This window comes from Lampris incognitus, chromosome 19 (assembly GCF_029633865.1).
Source record: "Lampris incognitus isolate fLamInc1 chromosome 19, fLamInc1.hap2, whole genome shotgun sequence".
In the NCBI taxonomy this organism is placed as follows: Eukaryota; Metazoa; Chordata; class Actinopteri; order Lampriformes; family Lampridae; genus Lampris; species Lampris incognitus.
In genome coordinates this window covers 5,292,729-5,313,348 of record NC_079229.1, presented here as the reverse complement: position 1 = coordinate 5,313,348, position 20,620 = coordinate 5,292,729, and the positions used below count along the sequence as shown (strand labels likewise).

The 20,620-nt window shown below is 46.3% G+C and overlaps 1 protein-coding gene across 1 annotated transcript in view; it reads right to left on the bottom strand.

Annotated features, from left to right (window-relative positions):
• trpa1b (transient receptor potential cation channel, subfamily A, member 1b) overlaps positions 1-20,170 on the bottom strand; it is a 30,061-nt gene extending 9,891 nt beyond the window's left edge. Inside the window, exons 1-11 of the mRNA XM_056299843.1 lie at positions 20,075-20,170; positions 18,688-18,850; positions 12,643-12,818; positions 10,752-10,859; positions 10,347-10,455; positions 9,124-9,269; positions 7,898-8,034; positions 6,204-6,252; positions 3,685-3,784; positions 3,476-3,576; positions 2,277-2,452 (exon numbers count right to left, since the gene is read on the bottom strand). Of these exons, the coding sequence (XP_056155818.1) occupies positions 2,277-2,452; positions 3,476-3,576; positions 3,685-3,784; positions 6,204-6,252; positions 7,898-8,034; positions 9,124-9,269; positions 10,347-10,455; positions 10,752-10,859; positions 12,643-12,818; positions 18,688-18,850; positions 20,075-20,170 (1,361 nt within the window). The remainder of the gene's footprint in view (positions 1-2,276; positions 2,453-3,475; positions 3,577-3,684; positions 3,785-6,203; positions 6,253-7,897; positions 8,035-9,123; positions 9,270-10,346; positions 10,456-10,751; positions 10,860-12,642; positions 12,819-18,687; positions 18,851-20,074) is intronic.
• Between the last annotated feature and the right edge of the window lie 450 nt (positions 20,171-20,620).

Sequence of the window (20,620 nt, the reverse complement as noted above, 5' to 3'; positions counted from 1 at the left end):
GAAACCCACGCAGACACGGGGAGAACATGCAAACTCCACACGGAGGACGACGTGGGACAACCCCCAAGGTTGGACTACCCTGGGGCTCAAACTCAGGACCTTCTTGCTGTGAGGCAACTGCGCTAACCACTGCACCACCGTGCCGTCCTACTATAAATCCATGGGTATTTTTTTCAGAGAAATATCAAAATGCAATATATATTCAGATGCACTTTTAGACAGTAATGTAAAATATGAGGATTTTGTCGATAAAAAGGTACAATCCATGATGGCATGCACCGCCAATGCTATGTGGAGTACAGCGACAACATGAGCACCCTACTAGCAAGGAACATGATGTATTTCACCATCGGGTCGACTGTGAATTTGTTTGCTGTCGGCTGTTTTCCTCATCAGCAAGTGATAAGGCGAACAACGTTTATGACATCTGACCAAATCAAGTGGTGCGGGCAGCTGCTGTGTGCAACAGTTGTGGATTGTACCTTTAATTACAGGGTGATAAGAGCACAGGGGGAAAAAAACCCATACAAGCAGCGACCGTGATGCAAGCAGGCTGCCTTGTTCAAAGACACCAAAGTGAGTTGAATGCCCACTTGAACTGTGGTGGGTCATTAGGGGGGATCTCGACTTCAAAAATGCTGAGGGTATTTTTGAGATGAAAGCACCCAGTTCTCAGAGGAGAGCGAAAACTTCACCGACTTTTATCATCTCTCTTTATGATCCTATAATTTTACTTTGTGTCCATGTGTTTACGCGGGCCAGCGGGGCTTTTTATCGACACAGTGGTAGTGAAAGTAAGAGAGCTATGTTAAGTAATCAATTAAAAAGCATGATGTAATAGCAAGCCCTTCGTTCGCCCTGCTTCTGTAATAGACTGGATGCACATAAAAGAGCAATCCATCATCAACAGCATTACATGTCCCCCGTTTCACACTTTTAGCAGCATCCCATCACATGGACCTCACTAATTGAATTTCATTTTAGAAGGAAGTCCATTGTACTTTAGATGATTAAGTAATTGGATAATAGCAATCAAGTCACATCATAGCCATTCATCCTCGAAAATCTTCAGAGAACAGGAAAGATTTACTGAAATGACTGAACGGACTGAACGCCATGGCTGAATCAGTTTCACCCGTCTGCTCGTTCTCAACCACAGATTTATGATCCCTGGTTTGGACACATCCTAGAATGGAAATGTCCGGCCACATCAAACATCCTTTCTGTTCAAATATAATGCTAGTGAATAGCTTCTAAAAGGACATTTATAAGATTTTAAATTTTGATTTATGTCCTCTTGTAATATGCTTACTTGTGAGTTCAAGCCACATCTGAAGCAAAGAGGGTTTAAATGAAGGATTGTCATGCGCCTGCAACTCATTAACAGAATGTGCACTGCAGAATAACTGACGACTTAAAAGTTGCTCCAGGGGCATCCAGGTAGCGTAGTGGTTTATTCCACTGCGGACCAACACGGGGGTCTCCAGTTTGAATCTCCATGTTACCTCTGGCTTGGTTGGGCGTTCCTACAGAAACAATTGGCCATGTCTGTGGGTGGGAAGCCGGATTTGGGTATGTGTCCTGGTCGCTGCACTAGCGTCTCTTCTGGTCGGTCAGGGTGCCTGTTCGTGGGGGATGGGAACTGGGGGGAATAGCGTGATCCTCCCACGTGCTACGTCCCCCTGGCAAAACTCCTCACTGTCAGGTGAAAAGAAGCGGCTGGCGATCAGAGGAGGCATGTGGTAGTCTGCAGCCCTCCCCGGTTCGGCAGAGGGGGTGGAGCAGTGACTAGGACGGCTTGGGAGAGTGGGGTAAATAGCCAAATACAATTGGGGAGAAAGGAGGGGGGGGCGCTCCAACAAACGAATTCTTCTCTCGACTTTTTTTTTTGTCTTTCTTTTCCCACAAGACTTAGCCACTTATAAGGTCTTGAAATCGATGAAAAAGTGAAAGGAAAAAGGGAAAAGGCTGCAAGGGGGCACTGGTATTTTACTGGTGCTCACTGAACTTTCCAGATATTAACCAGCATAGCAGCATAGTGAAGCTATGCTGCTGCAATTTTAATTCACTAGTCTACAAATGACAGCGTAGAGACAGCATATGAAAAGAATAGCAAATATACATACGGTAGATTAGCTCGTGACACTGTTCAACAGATGTTCAACAAAATCGCTGTGTTAAAGCAACTGCAATGCATGGGCAGACACGCCAAAACAGTCTCGTTTAACTTGGTGGTCAGACAAAAAGTCATGTCCAGAGGGAACAATGAAACTTACTGGGCAGCAAAGTGCAGTGCAGACTTTTTGTCCTTGGATTTGCGTAGGAGGCAGACCTGCCCCGAGAGACCCAGCATGTTCTTCACAGAGTCATGGATTCCTAGTCTGCATGCGTAGTGGAGTGGGGTACAGCCCTCATTATCCTCACAGTTCAGCAACGCTTTCACACTTTTATGCTAAAAGGATGGAAATTAGTATACTTTGTTGAACATTATGTACACACAATGATGGACGATTGGCATGCGTTTATATCAAAAGGAGAACACATTGAACATATGTCTGGCCACAGTGGTAACCATCACGAAAGTTCCTATCCAGTGTCATCCTGCAACTCTCCTCCACTACTGCTACAATCACCTGCTGCAGCCTATATGCGACCTCATGTGTGGTGGATGGAGCTGAAAAGCCCTAATTCAATAGAGAGCTCTAATCTTTAAAGCTGCTCAATGACTCCTTGCACCAATGACTGACTAAGGGTAATGAGTTTGAATTTCTAAACAATTCTTCCCTTGCAAGAGCACCAATGCAAATGTAATGTAGCAGACACATGGAGTAAAATGTGGATTTTTCTGTAAATGCACCATCTACATATGTATGCGTGCACAAACACAGGCACACCAGCATAGCAGCATAGTGAAGCTGTGGATTTGAGATGCAATTTTGTCTGCAATTTTAATATGGTAGTCTACAAATGACAGCAGAGACAGCGTATGAAAAGAATAGCAAATATAAGGTAGATCAGCTTGTGACACTGTTGAAATATCTTGATCCAAAATACTTTTTTCAAGAAACCACAGTGAATGGACTGTCAGGCCAGAACAATTCTATTTTAACCTGGTGGTCAGAAAAAAAAATCTGGATTTTCTGTAAATGCACCATCTGCATATGTATACACACACACACACACACACACACACACACACACACACACACACACACACACACACACACACACACACACACACACACACACGCAGATGAACCACATTGCCTATTTTCTCATACATGAAGCGTAGGCATCGCTGTGCCTTCAAGCACAGCTTTGAATGATTTACAGCTACTGGCCTTGAATGTTTATAGCAAGGCTGAGGGTAACTTGCTCAAAGAAGGAAATAGGTCAGTCAAATTCACTATAATGACACATCTCTCTAAGGATACATTTGATGATAGTCGAACGGGTTACATGGGCCCCAGGCTACCTGCAGTACGTCTTCTGGGAGATTTTTGATACCCTTGGGCTGCAGGATGGCGAGGTGAAGGAAGTTGCATCCACATCTGTCTTTCACATTTACATTTGCCCCTAAAAGATTTAAAATGTCAAACACACACACACACATTCATGTAAAAGTCTGAGTAATCCTGGACCTTTTAAATGACTGGAGGAGTGCGGTTAAGTTTGGTATCTGACCTTTGGACAGCAGTAGAGATACTGTTTTCCATGCCCCACAGCTAGTGGCCAGCAGCAAAGGAGAGTTTCCCTTACAATCGATGCTGTTAATGTTTGCACCCTACGGACAGAATGCACTCAAATCTTAATCTTGAACTCCGAATCTCTGCAAATACACCTTTTTCATAAACACGGCAAACGTGCTTCTGCAAAGACCGGTTCTCCGCATTACGTGCGACGTCAAAATGCAAATTTCCGGCCGCCTTCGATTCATATTTTGTGCTTCAACACAATGTATAACGGCAGAGGCTAGTTCCCCGTCGATGCAGAGAACGGTCAACTGAGCATGCGCAAGTACTCGTCGCCCCCGTTGTTTGGGTAGGTTAAGGCTAGAGGGGGTTAGGGTTAAAGTTAGCTAATGTATATAATAACACAACGCGTGTGTCGTCATTGTCATATCTTCGTGTTTCCGTTGTACACAAGATTGCGCGTCTATTAAAAAAAAAGATCTGACAAAGCGTCACAAAATGCTAACTGGCTAAACAAGGCTAATGTAACCGGTTATTGTCTTGCCCGGTGCGGGATTCGATACGGGGTGTACAGAACCACAAGGCGACGTCACTAACCGCTCGGCAAAAGGGTCAAACCCGTTAGCTAGGGGCTAACGTGTGTTATTAGTAGTTTACAGTCGTCACCCTCTCGCGGAAGCGCGCCCTCGCGCTTTGTTATTCCCGCGCTCCGGAAGAGACTTCTGAGGATCTGCACACTTCCGGATCCCACCGCTGCCACCGGTTATTTTCTTGCCCGGTGCGGGATTCGATACGGGGTGTACTGCGCCACAAGGCGACATCACTAACCGCTCGGCTAAAGGGTCAGCAAACCCGTTAGCTAGGGGCTAACGTGTCTAATTAGTAGTTTACACTAATGATAAATTCAGGCGTTAGCATTTTGTCACCCTTGATCAAATCCCCTATTTTTTCTGGCTGCGCAGTTTCAGCAGAGACTCATTGTAACTGCAGACAGCGTCAGTTAAGTTCTTAGTTTTGTTTTCTGCATTATAATGTTGGTTCTTACTTCTCACCTGTATATTGTAGTACGGAGGGCGGAACCTAATCTCCGCGGCTCTATTGTTACCGGCAATTTAAGGATGTAGCACCTCGATATTGTAACCGGCTAATTTCTTGCCCGGTGCGGGATTCGATACGGGGTGTACTGCGCCACAAGGCGACATCACTAACCGCTCGGCTAAAGCAGTGGTTCTCAACCTTTTTGGGGTTAGGGTTAGGGTTAGGGTGGACCCCCTGCGTATTTTTGATCTACCCTGAGGACCCCTCCACCTGATCTTGGGGGAGGGGGGTTGCAATTTGATAGAAACAGTAGAAACTGCATTTTAAATTGCATTACAGCATTTATTCACTCTTTGGGGCAAAAATAAGAGCTTTCAGTTGTAACTTAGATATAACAAAACAGAATTCTTATGCAGTAACTTTCAGATATATGTAACAAAACAGAATATGTATTCAGTAACTTTCAGATATATGTAACAAAACAGAATATGTATTCAGTAACTTTCAGATATATGTAACAACAGAATTTTTATGCAGTAACTTTTAGCAATGCAAACGGGAGCGAGATCTCTTATTAAAATACAATAAATTACACTTGTGAAACAGATGTAATTAGAGAAAAAAAAAGTCCTGTTACCCTTTATAGTTTAGGTAGATAAAGGTCTCAGTCACATTTGAGTAAAATAATCCTATTTCTATAAATGTCATAGGATCTTTTTTTTTAAAAGATATTTTATTTTCACGGACCCCTTGCAATTACACCACCGACCACTAGGGGTCAGCGGACCCACGGTTGAGAAACACTGGACTAAAGGGTCCGACCCGTTAGTTAGGGGCTAACGCGTCTAATTATTAGTTTACACTATCAAGGGCCAAAAATAATAGCGCTAACAGCGACCACAAGAAAAAAGACAAAGCTAATTAAGAGAAAGACAAGTTAAGATAACGAAGAGATTTAATTGTATACTCACCTGTAAGACCCGAGGAAAGAAGATAATCCAGACGGAGACCAGACGAAGTGAAGAATCTAGCCCCTCTCGGTGCTAAGCAGCTGACGAGGTAACGTTACGTGTTGCTAACTGTCTGTTGTGCTAGCTAATTTGCTAATGTGCTAGCTATCCGCGCAGTTGTTGCCAAACAAGTAATCGCGATGTTTGTTTGTTTGTTTTTTTTAACGCCGCAGGAAAAACCGACCTTCACCCTACTGCGGGCGGAAGTACGTCGGCCATGTTTGCGAGACGCGAGGCATGTTCGCGCATGCGTGAAGCCGAACGGGTCTCCGTAACCGGAAGACAAACGAGGCAACGCAGCAATGTCCGGGTCCCGATGTTGAAATCGCAGCCAGCTGGGTAAGCGGCCTCTTGTGACGAAACGAACTGATGCACACCGACGTATTCTGCTGAATCTAAGCGTGAAGGAGCGGCGGGGTGCGTGTGGGCATGCGTGTGGGTGCATTCTGTGCGTCTTGTTTACCAAAGAAATGAGGTACTCTCCCAGCTCTCTGTGGTCAAACACTGCGGCCCTGCAAAAGCAAACACACGGTCGCTGCAAATCAACGGTCATGCAACCACAACCACAACAACAACAACCACCCTTGTTATTCAAGATCTTACGTGAGCCTGTCAGATGTCGATTTCTGAATCTGTGCCATCACAGCATGATATAACAAAACACGGGACACGAACCGACAGATACTCCACCGCGATTAAACCATTCGTCCCCTGTAATGCCCCATGTCTCATTTCCCTAATGCTCTTTAACAGAGTCTTGATATTCTGATGCCATTGCGCACCGAGGGAGCGCATTAAAAAGAGGGGGGGGGGCTGGGCGAGTCCCACAAAGAGCTGATAAGTCCAGAAGTCTCCTAACCGTGCTAGGTCGACGTGGAGGGTAAGGAGGGAACGTCTTGTGTACGAGAGGTCAGAGGTTAAGGATTGTTTAAGTGGGTCACTGGCAGGCCGAAAAAGCACCAATCGCTCCTCTGCTTGTTCATTAAATAATGATTTCCGTGCTGTGTGTGTGTGTTTTGGTGGGGGTGCGTTTGTTATGTCTGCAGTTGAGACGGGGAATAGGATAAACAAGCTGAACACACACACAGGGTATTGTTATAGCGTATAACAAGGTTTTGTGACCAGTCATGTGGATTATTTTCATTGAGATTATATAAAGATGTGTGGTAGATTGATTATAATAGAGGAGGAGTGAGACATATACATTGATTAAAAAGTGCTAAGTGCAGGTATTTATTCTTAATGAATGAGCTTGTCTGTTTTTACTTGTGTTGGAGGGTTTCTCCCTCCAAATAGCTTTTGGAAACCGCAACGCTCGGAGCATATCTTTATAATATATTGATACCTTTATTATCGTTTCAAATTAAAACCTGGTAATAAATCACCCATGCTCTAGGGTTTTATATCCCCTCATTCCCTTTTTTAATAGTTTTATGATGTTGATATTAGGCACGTGGGTAGATTTAATTATTTGCATGGCATAAGGAGCAACGGTGATAGTAACCACAGACACATCCCAGCAGCGCGAGGTTAACTAAGTGCAAAGCCTAAAGCAAATATGAAAAATTACAGCAAGACATGTTAATCTACCTCTGAGCTCCTGTCGTCGTTCCCCAAATCTGCCATTCATTTACAACAATTGCATGCATTATTTACTTCTATCACCATCTTAATGGTATTTGATAAAAAAAATTGTGCATAAAAGATAAACCAATATGAGAATGAAGTCCTTGTATCACCAAAACATTTCCCCCCAGTTTCCCCCTCTGACAGCTGTGCACTTTTCTGAATTATACAATGGGTTTTGAATGCCTTTCTTTGTCCTGTGGATTATGAAACTTGTCCAGCCCAGAAAGGATCATGTGAACCTCCGATTCAAGCACAGTGTAACAAATAATAGAAAGAAAATGTGAGAGCATTTATATGTATGCACAAATTAATTTATGACTTAACTAGGAAATGAAGTCATGCCTTATTCACAAGGATTATTCTGCACATACGTATGTACTGCATATACATTTGTACTGAATAAATGTATGTATGTATATAATAAGTACAATATGCATGCATGCATGTATGTGTGTATGAAAGAAGGAAGGACTAAATGACTGAATGAATAACTTCATAAATAGAAATAGAGGGCCAGAGGGATCCCACCGTTGTAGAGGTGTCTGACACGCCCCATCGGGTAAGTTGATGATATCTTCCACTTTGCTGTGGGAGGAGAGCATGAGTTTGACTGCCTCGATGGCGCCTTGGGTACAGGCGGAATGGAGCGCTGTGGACCTGTCGACCTAGATGGTAAAGATGACAAACATGCTGGTGCACCATGAGAGACAACAAAATCTACAAATATGTAAGTACTGTGCATTCGTACACACACACACACATACACATCCATGTATGGGTGCGCAGATATATACAAACACCCTTATACACACTCACAAGCACGCACGCTGGGTATACTGTACTCTTCCCCTGTGTGACATCAGCAAACTGTCTCCCTGGCCTTCTGAAAAGGGTCTCAGAGCTGTAACGGGAGCTTTTAATGAGATAACCAGGACTGGCAGGAGCAGGCCAGTGATTGCTCCACTCAGCTCCACGATGTAAGTGGAGGTAATTTGTATCAATTTAACCATCTGAAGCTATTACCGTACTCACTAGTCCTGCTGTAACTCTGGCCCTTAGCCCAGGGCTAGACATGGGGATCGCTCCCAGATGGGCGTGATGAGGCTGACATGCTGCATAACACAGTCAGATCCTTTGCCAAAGAAATGCTTAACAGGTGTTGTCAGATTAGTCCAAATGGGAATCAATATACTCCCAACATTTCATGGATTACTGGGCAAGGACTGGGTTATGGTGGAAAGAGCCCTTTGAACGCAGTGGACAACTCAAATTTGAGGAAATTGGGTTGGGATTGGAAGATAGTCCATTCAAATTTAAGAAAATTCCAAGTGGGGCAAGTGAATTGATATAGCCCTTACCCCACACCCCAACCCATGAAAATTACCATGAAGGTGACTTGCCCACTGCTCCTAGTGTGCACGGCTGCCCACTGTTTCTAGTGTGTGTATAGAGGATGGGTTAAATGCAGAGAATGAATTTCATTCTCTGTATATACAGTGACAATAAAGCGTCTTCTTCTAACTTTGAGTGACACAGTTAACCCCCATTCCACCTACTAGGCCTGCTTAGTGGCCTGCACCAGAGAGTGGAGCAGCTCCCAGGTGTGAATGGGTTGAAAGAGCCGTTTCATAGGACGAATTGTGAAGCGTGCAGTCTTCCTCTTATGGACAACTCCAGACTTCACAAAAAAAAGTGAGATGCTGCACATTTATAATACTGACCTAGCTGCATTTCTTGTTTCATAAAGCCAGTACCTGTTGCTGGTCAATTTTGGCCCCAGTAGCGATGCAGAGGCGGATGGTGTCAATGTTGCCCCCACGTACAGCCAGATGCAGGGGGCTGCTTTTGGACTTGTCTAGAAAGTTGATGTGGTTCTCAGTGGAGTGGCCCATCTCCTCCCCTGCCATTTCAATACATCACAATCAATTATTTCTTTGTTGCGGTGTATTTCATCTTTCATTTGAATGCTTTCTTGATTAGTTAATGCCAGTTGGTTTGATAAGTCTTATTTTGGCTGCTCATATTGTATGGATAATGTATATAAAGGGATAATTTGAAGCTATTTGATAAGATACCTTGCTTTTTTTTGGCCCCCCCCCCCGCTTTTTTTTTCTCTCTCCCCAATTGTATCTGACCAAATACCCCACTCTTCTGAGCCATCCTGGTCGCTGTGCCACCCCGTCTGCTGATCTGGAGAGGGCTGCAGACTACCACATGCCTCCTCCGATACATGTGGAGTCGCCAGCCGCTTCTTTTTCACCTGACAGTGAAGAGTTTTGCCAGGGGGACGTAGCACGTAGGAGGATCACGCTATTTCCCCTGGTTCCCCCTCCCCCCGAACAGGTACCCCGACTGACTAGAGGAGGCGCTAGTGCAGCGACCAGGATGCATACCCACATCCGGCTTCCCACCCACAGACACGGCCTGTTGTGTCTGTAGGGAGGCCCGACCAAGCCGGAGGTAACACGGGGATTCGAACCGCCGATCCCTGTGTTGGTAAGCAACAGAATAGACCGCCACGCCACCCGGACGCCCCCTGATACCTTGCATTATTTGACTTCACTGCGCTTGCTTTCACATTAAGGACATGGATGTGGAATATGTGTTTCTAGCGATGGTAGCTTGTCTGTGTTAAGTCGCTGGAGAATCTGGATCACTTTGCCAGGTAATGACACATACTGTATATCACAACGATTTTGCGCTTTGGCTAAACAATTCTGCAGCAATGTATAGTTCACCAGCAGAACTCCCACTACAGATAAACACTGTGTCAGACTGTGGTGCCTGGTGTGTGTACAAGCTAGCATGTGTGTTCTCTGGCCTCAAAACCATGAGCAAAGCTTCAAATAGAGTTCACGAGAGTGACGCAAACATTTGCATCCCCCTCAGTGTAATGGGCTTTTAGACCTTTTAAGAGGCATTACATTACAGTCAGCACCCCCCTCCCCTCCCCGATTGACAGTCCCCTTTGTCATACCGGCCTTGAGAATCACTTCCATGGCTGTCTTTGCACCTGCGAAGGCGGCTGCGTGGATGGCGAAATGGCCCAGCTTGTTTTGCTGGCATAACCGTGCACCGTGCTTCAACTTCAGACAGACGGCAGGAGTGGGCGGAGGTAAAGTCAAAGGGGGACAAAAACAAGTCAAACATTTTGACAGCTCTGGAATTGCGGTGGGTCAGCAGCCCCTATGAGCTACGGTAGAAATACAGCACAACATTTATCCGCCGGAAAAGAAAAGAAAAAGTGCTGTAAAACTATACAAAACTTGAGCTTTGCGTTGTGACATTGGCCGGAGCTGTGCGGATGCATGGCACAGTGTGAATGGGGTGGTATGCAGACTACGGACAGTGAAGCAGAAGGTGGGTGTGTGTGTGTGCATACCAGCTTGGAGAGAGCCTCACAGTTATTGATGGAGCAGGCTAGCATCACAGGCGTGTTCCCAAGGTCTCCTTGCAGGTCGGAGTCTGTAGTATTGTAGGACAGCAGGAGCTATAGGGGACAGGTGATGAATACTTCACAGGAAGCGAGCATCGGATCCTTACTATCTTCATCTCTCCTTGATGCCCCAACCCTGCCACCCACACCCGAGTGGAGCAATGTGTGTGTGTGTGTGTGTGTCGGTGGCTAACAGCCAAATGCTGGTGACCTCAGAACAAGGTCTTTCCAAAACAGAAAGTTCAGTCCATTTTTTGTCTCAATAAACAACTCAGTCAGCCGACAGGGGACCAGCAATGTACAGGTGGCGAGTTTATGTGATGCTGCGCCCTTAAAAAATCTGAGCTGATGACATAACCGTCTTATTTATTTCACTTTTTTATCTTTCCTCACCCGGGACATTTATTGATCATTGTTCTCACACTTTACCGTGTGAGAAATATTGCTATGGTGCAGTCTATATAAATTCTATGAAGAGAATTTAAAAGACAAAAACCGCAGCAAAACCTGCGCTAGCTGCAGTGGCAACTTCATTTAAATAATAATAAAAAAAGTGATTAAGTATAATACACAATAGTAAATCTGTGAAGTGATAATGGGATGCTTCGTTAGTCCCTGAAGTTAAAGGCCGCTTTCATGTGGCTCCCTCCGGCGAGGTCGTAGTCGTGGGTCAGCCGCTGAACAGAGCTCCTGCAGGAATTCAGTGTGTCTCTAACCACCATGGGTCAATCAGACCCATTCATAAATGGACCTAGCATACAATTTATTGTCATTATTATTATTTTTTATTTTTTTGGATTTTTTTCCCCTTTTTTCTCCCCAGTTGTACTTGGCCAATTACCCCACTCTTCCGAGCCATCCCGGTCGCTGCTCCACCCCCTCTGCCGATCCGGGGAGCCGCCAGTCGCTTCTTTTCACCTCTGACAGTGAGGAGTTTCGCCAGAGGGACGTAGCGTGTGGGAGGATCACGCTATTCCCCACAGCCCCACCCTCCCGATCAGGTGCCCAGACCGACCAGAGGAGGCGCTAGTGCAGTGACCAGGACACATACCCACATCCGACTTCCCACCCACAGACGTGGCCAGTTGTGTCTGTAGGGACGCCCGACCAAGCCGGAGGAAACACGGGGATTCGAACCGGCGATTCCCGTGTTGGTAGGCAACGGAATAGACCGCCACGCCACCTGGACGCCCGTAACATACAGTTTCATTCATTGTCGCAAGCTGACTGTGGTACGGGGATGGGCAGCATGCCCCAGAAAGGGCCGGTGTTGGGTGTAGGTCTTTGTTCCAACCAAGCAATTACACACTTGAGTCTATAAATCGTGGTCCTTAGCAAAGACTATCGGTTGACTAATAGAATCAGATGTGTAACCGCTTGGTTGGAACAAAGACCTGCACCCAGTACCGGCCCTTTCTGGATCATGTTGCCCATCCCATGGAGGACCTGAGATTTACTGGTCCCAACTGGCCAATGAGGCTCACCTGTGCCTAATAACATCTGTGTGTGTGTGTGTTTGACTTCGAACAGGGACACAAGGCCGTCGCCTTCTCAGATATCCCGGTGCATGCAAGCGAAAAGAAATGCTGGAACTACGTTAGAGAATAGCTTTCAAGCCCTGAAAAGGAGGGTGGCCTTTGGCTGTGGTCTTACCTGGAAATGTTGGGCTTGTTTCTATATTGTGTTTGGTTTAGCCTCCCTGAATGCGCCTCCCACCTACATATAAGTGTCCTTCCTACGAACCTTTGCTGGACTCATCAAATCTCTTCATCCGTTCACCCATGTAATAGTTATTTAGTTAATTATTGGTTTATCGGGCTGTAAATCTGCTTCTCACCTCCACCAGTTTGTTGTGTCCGTGGCTGACAGCCAGGTGCAGAGGGGACATGAGGGCCGTGTTGAGGATGTTGGGGTTGGCCCCCATGTCCAGAAGAGCCCTGCAGCTTTCAGCCTGGTTCCTCTCCACAGCCCAGTGCAGAGGCGTACTGCCCTGCTCATCGCAGCTATTGATCTCTGTGAGAGAAGAATACATTAACTCTCTCTCGCTCTCTCTCTCTCGCTCTGTCTCTCTCTCTCTCTCACACACATACACACACATGCACACTCCCTCCCTTTTCTTTCTTTCTCTCTCTTATATAAAAAAATACAACCCAACACACACACATGCACACCACCATCATCATCATCAGTGGTCATTCAGGGTCGAGTATGTCTATCCTCCTTCTAGGTCCTTGTGGATCTTCAGGTGGGTGTAGAGGCTGATCGTGGAGCCGCATATTTTGGGGCAGTGTGGACAAGGGTGTGAAGAAGTGGTTGAGGATGTGGTTTGGGCCTTTCTGGTAACTCGCTCCTTTCCAAGTCTGCGCTTGTTTTCAGCAGCACAGTGGAGGCCATGGTTGTAGCGCCCAACGCCCTCACGCACAGCCAGTCTCCAGGCCTCCCTCTTTTTCGCTGCTCGTTCCAAGGTGCTAAGGTCAATGCCAAGCCTTTTAATGTGGGCCTTGATGTTATCTTTATATCGCGTCTTTTGTCCTCCTGGGGCATGGCGTCCTGCCACGAGCTGAGAGTAAAGGACTTGTTTCGGGAGGCAAGAGTCAGACATGCGGAGGACATGGTCAGTTGGCCTCCTCGAGGACATTGAAGTTGGTGCTCTTACCCTCCCAGCTGATCTTAAGGATCTTCCTGAGGCATCGCTGTTGGTATGTCTCAAGTGCCTTCAGGTGCCTGCTATATGTGGTCCAGGTTTCTGAGCCATACAGTAAGTGGGGTGAGCAGCACTGCTGCTTTGCACACCAGAACTTTTGTTCTGGCCTGAAAGTCGCGGTTTACAAAAACCCTTTTACTCAACCTTGAGAAGGCCCAGCTAACACAACTGAGGCGATGGTGTATTTCAATGTCAATGTTGGCTTTGGAGGGGAGAAGGCTGCCAAGATATGGGAACTGTTACACGTTTTTGAGTCTGGTGTTGTCTACAGAGATGGATGGGGGCAGAGCAGGCACATTTCTGATGGGTGGGGGTTGGTAGAGGATATGGGTCTTTTTTTTAAAATTTATTTCTGATTTTTCCCTTTTTCTCCCAATTTAGTGGCCAATCGATCCCTTTTTTTAATTCAAACACCCACCCTCGTACTACATGCGTTCGCCAACTGCATCTCTCCGGCCGGCAGTCTCGAAGGAGACGCCTCCCCACTTTCGTGACAAGGCGAATCCAGGCCGAACCACTGCTTTTTCCGACACACACAGAGACGCATTCATGTGACGAACACAAGCCGACGCCCCCCCCTCCCGAAGACAGCGTTGCCAATGATTGCTGCTTCATCGAGTCCGGCCATAGTCGGATCTGATAAGACCGGGGCGCGAACCCCAGTCCCCAGTGGGCAACTGCATCGACACAAAGCCGATGCTTAGACCGCTACACCACCGCGGACCCTGGATATGGGTCTTTTTTATGTAAATGGTCAGGCCAAGCTGCTTGTATGCCTTTGCAAAGGCATCCAGTATGCTCTGTAGTTCCTCTTCTACGAGGGACACTAAGGCGTTGGCATCGGTATACTGCAGCTCTATGATGGCTGTGGTGGGGATTTACCTTTAGCCCTGATTCTGTTACTATTCAGAAGATTCCAATCAGTCCTGTACATGATTTTGACACCCTGAGGCAGATTGGGACCTGTGAGGTGGAGAATTGTGGCAGTGAAGACAGAGAACCGGGTTGGGGCAATGACACAGCCTTGTTTAACTCCTGTGTGGGCCTTGAAGGACTCTGTCTCGTCTCCATAAGTGCTGAGTACTCTAGCTGACATATTATCATGTAGTAGTCGTAGTACTCTGATATGTTTGTCAGGGCAGCCTATTTTTGACAGACCTAGCCAGAGGGCCTGGCGGCTTAAGTCAAGTCAAGTCAAGCCAAGTACGTTTTATTTGTCCCCAGAGGGGCAATTGTTGTGTAGCAGCGGCAACATTTAAACACACAAACACTCCACAGAACACATAAGGCAAATAAATACAACATGTAGTGAGGAGAACAAAGCCAATGAAAAGCAATGCAACAGTAAACAGTGGCCTGTCCAGGGTGTCTCCCCGCCTGCCGCCCAATGACTGCTGGGATAGGCTCCAGCATCCTGCGACCCTGAGAGCAGGATAAGCAGTTTGAATTATGTATGGAACGGTGTTACTCAAAGTCAAGCTAGTATTACCTCTTACTATTGGAGTTTAGCAGTGAAATGGCTGAGGGAACGAAGGAGTGTTTGTATCTACTGGGTATTTGAAGCGGGAACCAGAAGGCAAGGTCTGAAACTCTAGCTGCAGGGGATGGGTGCTGTCAGACAGGATGGATTCCACTTTCCTTAACATCTGTTTGTTGTATAAATCAGACAGACTTTTCTGTTGGGTACCTGTGATACTGCTGCAGACTTGGATCACCTTTGTTAGTGCATTTTTCTTTTTAAGATTGAGAGAGGCATACCAACCGATAAAAGAAAACGTAATAACCGACTCAATGAAAGATCTGTAGAACAAAGTCACCAGGGACCTGTCGACGCTGAACTTAGCCGGCTTCCTCTGACTAAAAAAAAAAGAAGGTGCTGCTGGCTCTTTTTTTTTTTGCGTAGCAAATTGGTATTACAGTCAGAGTTCAAAGTTCAGCTTGTTATCAATTATAGTGCCCAAATACTTGTATGACTCAACAATTTCAACCTCCTAACCATTAATCTTAGTGTTGACTGGGTTGGAGGGATTACGTCTAAAGTCAGTACACATGTCTTTGGTCTTAGTCATATTTAATTCCAAAAAGGCTTCCTGACACCATTTGGAGAAATCATCTATGACAGGACCATGGGACATTCATTCTCCTTCAGCAGGCTCATTATCACCATGTCATCCACAGATTTCACAATGGGATAATTTTTGAACTCACTGCAGCAGTCGGTAGTGTACAGGATATATAGGACAGGAGAGAGGACACAGCCCTGAGGGGAGCCGGTTGATGTGGAAGTCAAGCCAGGAAAGTGTCCTTTCACTCTCACTCTGAGATCTGTTGGTGAGGAAGTCCAAAATCTATCCAACAATGTTGGTGTCCAGTCCAAAACGTTCCATGTTTATGGAATGTTTGCGGAATCAAAAGCTTTGGTTAAGATTATGAAGGCCATGTACAATGGTTGATTCTGTTCCTGGGCTTTTTCTTTGAGTTGACAAGCAGATAAATCATGCCCATGGTGCCTCTGTTAGGACTAAAACTGTTCTGGGATTCTGGTAGAATTTCCTCTAATATTGGGAGGAGTCTGTTGGCCAAGACCCTAGCCAGGGCTTTCTATGTGGTGTGAAGCAAGGAAATGCCATGGTAGTTTCTGCACTCAGCTTTTTCCCCTTTCTTAAAGATAGAGACAGTGAGTGCATCCCTAAGTTGCACAGGGATTTCCTCTTTTTCACATTTTATATAGCAGGACATGGCTATGTCTGAGGAGTGTAGGTCCATCTGCCCTCAGTATTTCTGCTGGTATTCCATCAGGACCAGCAGCCTTGTTGATTTTCATCTTCCTGATGGCATCCTGGACTTCTCTTAGACTAGGTGCTGCCATGTCCTCCTCTTTTGGGTTATTGGGGGAGTTGTTGGAGGGCATCCATCTCAGGGGCTAGAGTCCCGGTTTAAAAGATCCTGGTAGTGCTCTTACCTCTCTGATTGACTCATCTTTTGCAGTGTGTGCCCATCTTTGGAGTGAAGGGGAGTTAGATGGCGGTGGCTGGGCCTGTATATTGCTTTAGCAGTATCAAAGAAGCCTCTCGTATCCCCAGCTCTCAAGGGTCTTCTTTGGCCACCACTGGTTCTTCAATTCCCTGACTCAGCTTTGGACAGCTGACTTTGCTCTTTCATGGGCAGCTCATTTATTTTGGCAGTTGATGTCCTTCTGCCAAATGGTAAAGGCATGCCTTTTGATGTTGATTAACTGTTGGATTCCCAGGTCATTCTCATCAAACCAATCTTGGTGGTTTTTCATCTTATGTCCAAGAGTGGTTTTACAGGTGCCAGTGATTGCAGTCCTGAGCATATCCCAGTGGCTTTCAATATCATCTGGATACTGCTTGGGCGTTGATGTACTGAACATGGCCTGGAACTGTTGATGAGAGGTGGTATCAGTAAGTCTTTCAAGGTTGAGTTTGGGCAGCTCTGCTTTTTCTGCACCCTTCTTTTCCTGTGAAATTGGATGGACAGGGTGGAGTGGATAAGGTGGTGGTCCATCCAGCAGTCATCTGCACTGATCATCACTCTGGTGTTAAGTACATCGTGTTGGTCTGTTTGGAATGTAGTCAATGAGGTACCAAATGTTAGAATGAGGGTAAATTTGTTCTTCTGGTAGAAGAGTGTGTTGATGATGATTAAGCTGTGTTCTGAGCATGTTGTTAACAACAGGATGCCATTGGAGTTTATGTTTCCAACTCCTTCCTTGCCAACTATGCCTCTCCACGAGTTGTAATTTTGTCTCTCTCTGACACTGAAATCTCCAAGAAGGATTAGCTTGTCCTCCTTGGGGACTTTGGTGAGAAAGTTGTCCAGGTCAGCATAGAAGGTCTCCATTACTTCATCTTGTGAGTAAAGTGTTGGAGTGTATGCACTGATGACAGTGATGCTCTGGTTATTTACAAGCGCCAGTCGTATTGTCTTCAGACGTTCATTGATGCCCAGAGGAAACTCGGCAAGGTGGCAAAGCAGGCTGTTTTTGATGGTAAAGCCCACACCGTGGATCCTTGGCTCATCAGTTGCTTTTCCTTTCCAGAAAAAAGTGTAACCACCCTTCTCCTCTTTCAGCTGCCCTTGGTCGGCCAATCAGGTTTCAGAGAGTGCAGCAACATTAATCTGGAATCTTCTCAGTTCTCAGGTGATGATGGCAGTTTGCCGTTAAAGTCGATTGCTGGATTGATTGTCCATGAGGGTTTGTATGTTCCAGGCTCCAAAATGTACAAGTTTCTGTTTCTGACTGCATGGTGGTGATCCCTCTGGATGCGGTGGTCCAGACGGGAGGTATGAGGTAAATTATGTTTAGGGCACCTTTTCTAGCCCCCAGATCCTAAATATACCTGCTCAATTGTGTGGGTGCAGCAACCGAGAAGCCCTTCTGCCTCAGTCCCAGGGCTTAGCGATCATATACCCACCACCTGTGTGCCAGATTGTGGGTAGGGGCTGCCAGACTTCACTGTCCAGCCCCCCGTCACCGCTTCCTGATCGCCAAAGGGCTTTGGATGTTTATGGGTTGATCCTTGAAGGAGGCGCCTGCACGTGACAGCTTTTTACGTGGAGTGGCTGATGTGCCTGCAGCCACCACACAGTCCTCGGCAGGGGCTGACCAGAGTCCAATGGCTTGGAGAACCAAGACGATTGGAGACCACACTCTGTTGCAGCCTTCATCCACCTTCACTGGCATTGTGACCTAAAGATCTCTTCCACCAGCTCCGCCGTTGAGGTCTTTGTTGGATCACGCTTCATCTGGAACCTCCCTCTTGACCTATCTGTTTTGGGTGACCCTACCAGGAGCAGAGCTCCGGACGGCATAGCTCTTGGGATCATTAGTACACGCAAGCTTCTCCAAGGTGGCGATTCAGGAGAAGACACACACACACACACACACATACACACACACACACACAACCAAACACATGCATCCAAGCAAACATGCCCACCCACACACAAACATACGATCACATGCGCTCATGGCCTGTTTATGAGTGCATGGAGACACACTCATAAACATCAGACGCACAGCTCTGTACCTTAATATATGAACATCGTATCATATACAATATACCATTCTTACCATTCTTTAGGCTTACTTCAGGAGGGCTGGGGCGCTATTACCGAAGCATCTTATGATTGATAACACTGAGGCATGCTCACCCTCCGAGTCGATGACGGCGGTGATGAATTGAATGAGGGTGACGTGGCCCGCTGCTGAGGCATGGTGAAGGGGGCTGGATCCAGATTCATCCCTCTCACTCAGTACTTCAGGGTTCTTCCTCACCAGGCTTTCCAGGAGAGCCAGGTCCCCCTTCTTGGACAACTAGTTCATAATAGTCACCAAATAGAATACAATAGAATAGGACTTAGTCTGTCTAACATGTACAGTATATACAGTAACAACATGATAGAAGGGCATGCAGTCCCACCTTGCAGATTCCCATTCAAGCACCATCTATTTAGATTGCCAGTCAAAATAAAATCTAAATATTTATTCCATGCTTTTGTTACTCCGGTGTTTGACTTCTGATGTAATCCATGGTGACATTCTACATACTTTCCTATCTCCACTGCCCACATTGTGGATGATAAAAAAAAAACTCTCATGGGCCATCATAAAATGGTAATTGAGTTTTTCACATGGCTCTGAATTCATTGACCTCTATACGCTATGACTTGCTCTCAGGACAAGATGGATTATGATTGCTGATGTGAAGTTACATGACCCATCCCAATATTGTAAATATTTGGGAAGGTTAAAAGGCCATACCACCCCCTGTACAGCTCACGTTGCCTCCGTTCCAAATTAAAACCAAAGGAGATTGGTCGGATCTGTATTTTGTGTTGATAACTTTGCTGTTTAATGTTTTAATTTCTTTTCTCCCCCCCCCTTTTTCTCCCCAATTGTACTTTTTGCCAATTACCCCACTCTTCAGAGCCATGCTGGTTGCTGCTCCACTCCCTCTGCTGATCCGGGGAGGGCTGCAGACTACCACATGCCTCCTCCGATACATGTGGAGCCGCCAGCTGCTTCTTTTCACCTGACAGTGAGGAGTTTCGCCAGGGGGACGTGGCGCGTGGGAGGATCACGCTATTCCCCCCAGTTCCCCCTCCCTCCTGACAGGCACCCTGACCAACCAGAGGAGGCGCTAGTGCAGCGACCAGGACACACCCACATCTGTCTTCCCACCCACAGACACGGCCAATTGTGTCTGTAGGGACGCCCGACCAAGCTGGCGGTAACACGGGGATTCGAACCGGCAATCCCCGTGTTGGTAGGCTACGAGAATAGACCGCTATGCTACCCGGACGCCCATATGTTTTGATTTTAATAGCTTCCTCTGAGGTTTTGTATCGTTATTTTCCCTCCACTTCTTCCTCTTGTTCCTCTGCTCTCCTCTACCATTATTATTCCTGTTACCATTTCACTTCCATCATTACCATTAGTGGAAGTAGTGGCAGTAGTAGTTGCAGCAGGATTATTATATAGTCTCTGTAATATTCATATTCTTATACCCTTGTCAGTACTTTTGGTTCAAGCACTGACCTCATATGCATTCAGGCATGCCAGGGCTTGGTCTTCATCTTCTATCACGTACGTATAACAGCTGTTCTGTCGGGCCACCTCCCTGCTGAAGTGCATCAGGAACTGATTCCCAGTGTAGTCCACTGTCACTCAATGGAAACACACTGGAAGCAGAGAGGAAGGGTTTGGATAACATGTGTTCCCGACAAAATCACATGCACGCACAGCGAAGATGTGCACAGGATGACAAAACGCTGAAGAAGCAGACAATAAAATCCACCGTAATTTCAATTAAGTATTTTAATCCTGCTTTGAGAAGCAAGAAAGCAAAGCTTGTTATGTTATGTGATAGAGGGCACACAGTGGGCTTAAGCCCGAGGCTGTTCCCCACATGGGGGGGGGGGGGGGGGCTGGACGACTTTTCCTTTTACCAGCGAGGGCATTCAAATCCACCGAGTGTTTTGAAGGTTGAAACCCTGCTGTTGGGGAAAGCAATTAAGCTCTTCACAACTGGGGGGCAACTTGTTTGAGGGTTTTCGCCGATGTCCTTGGAAATGGCCTGGGCGA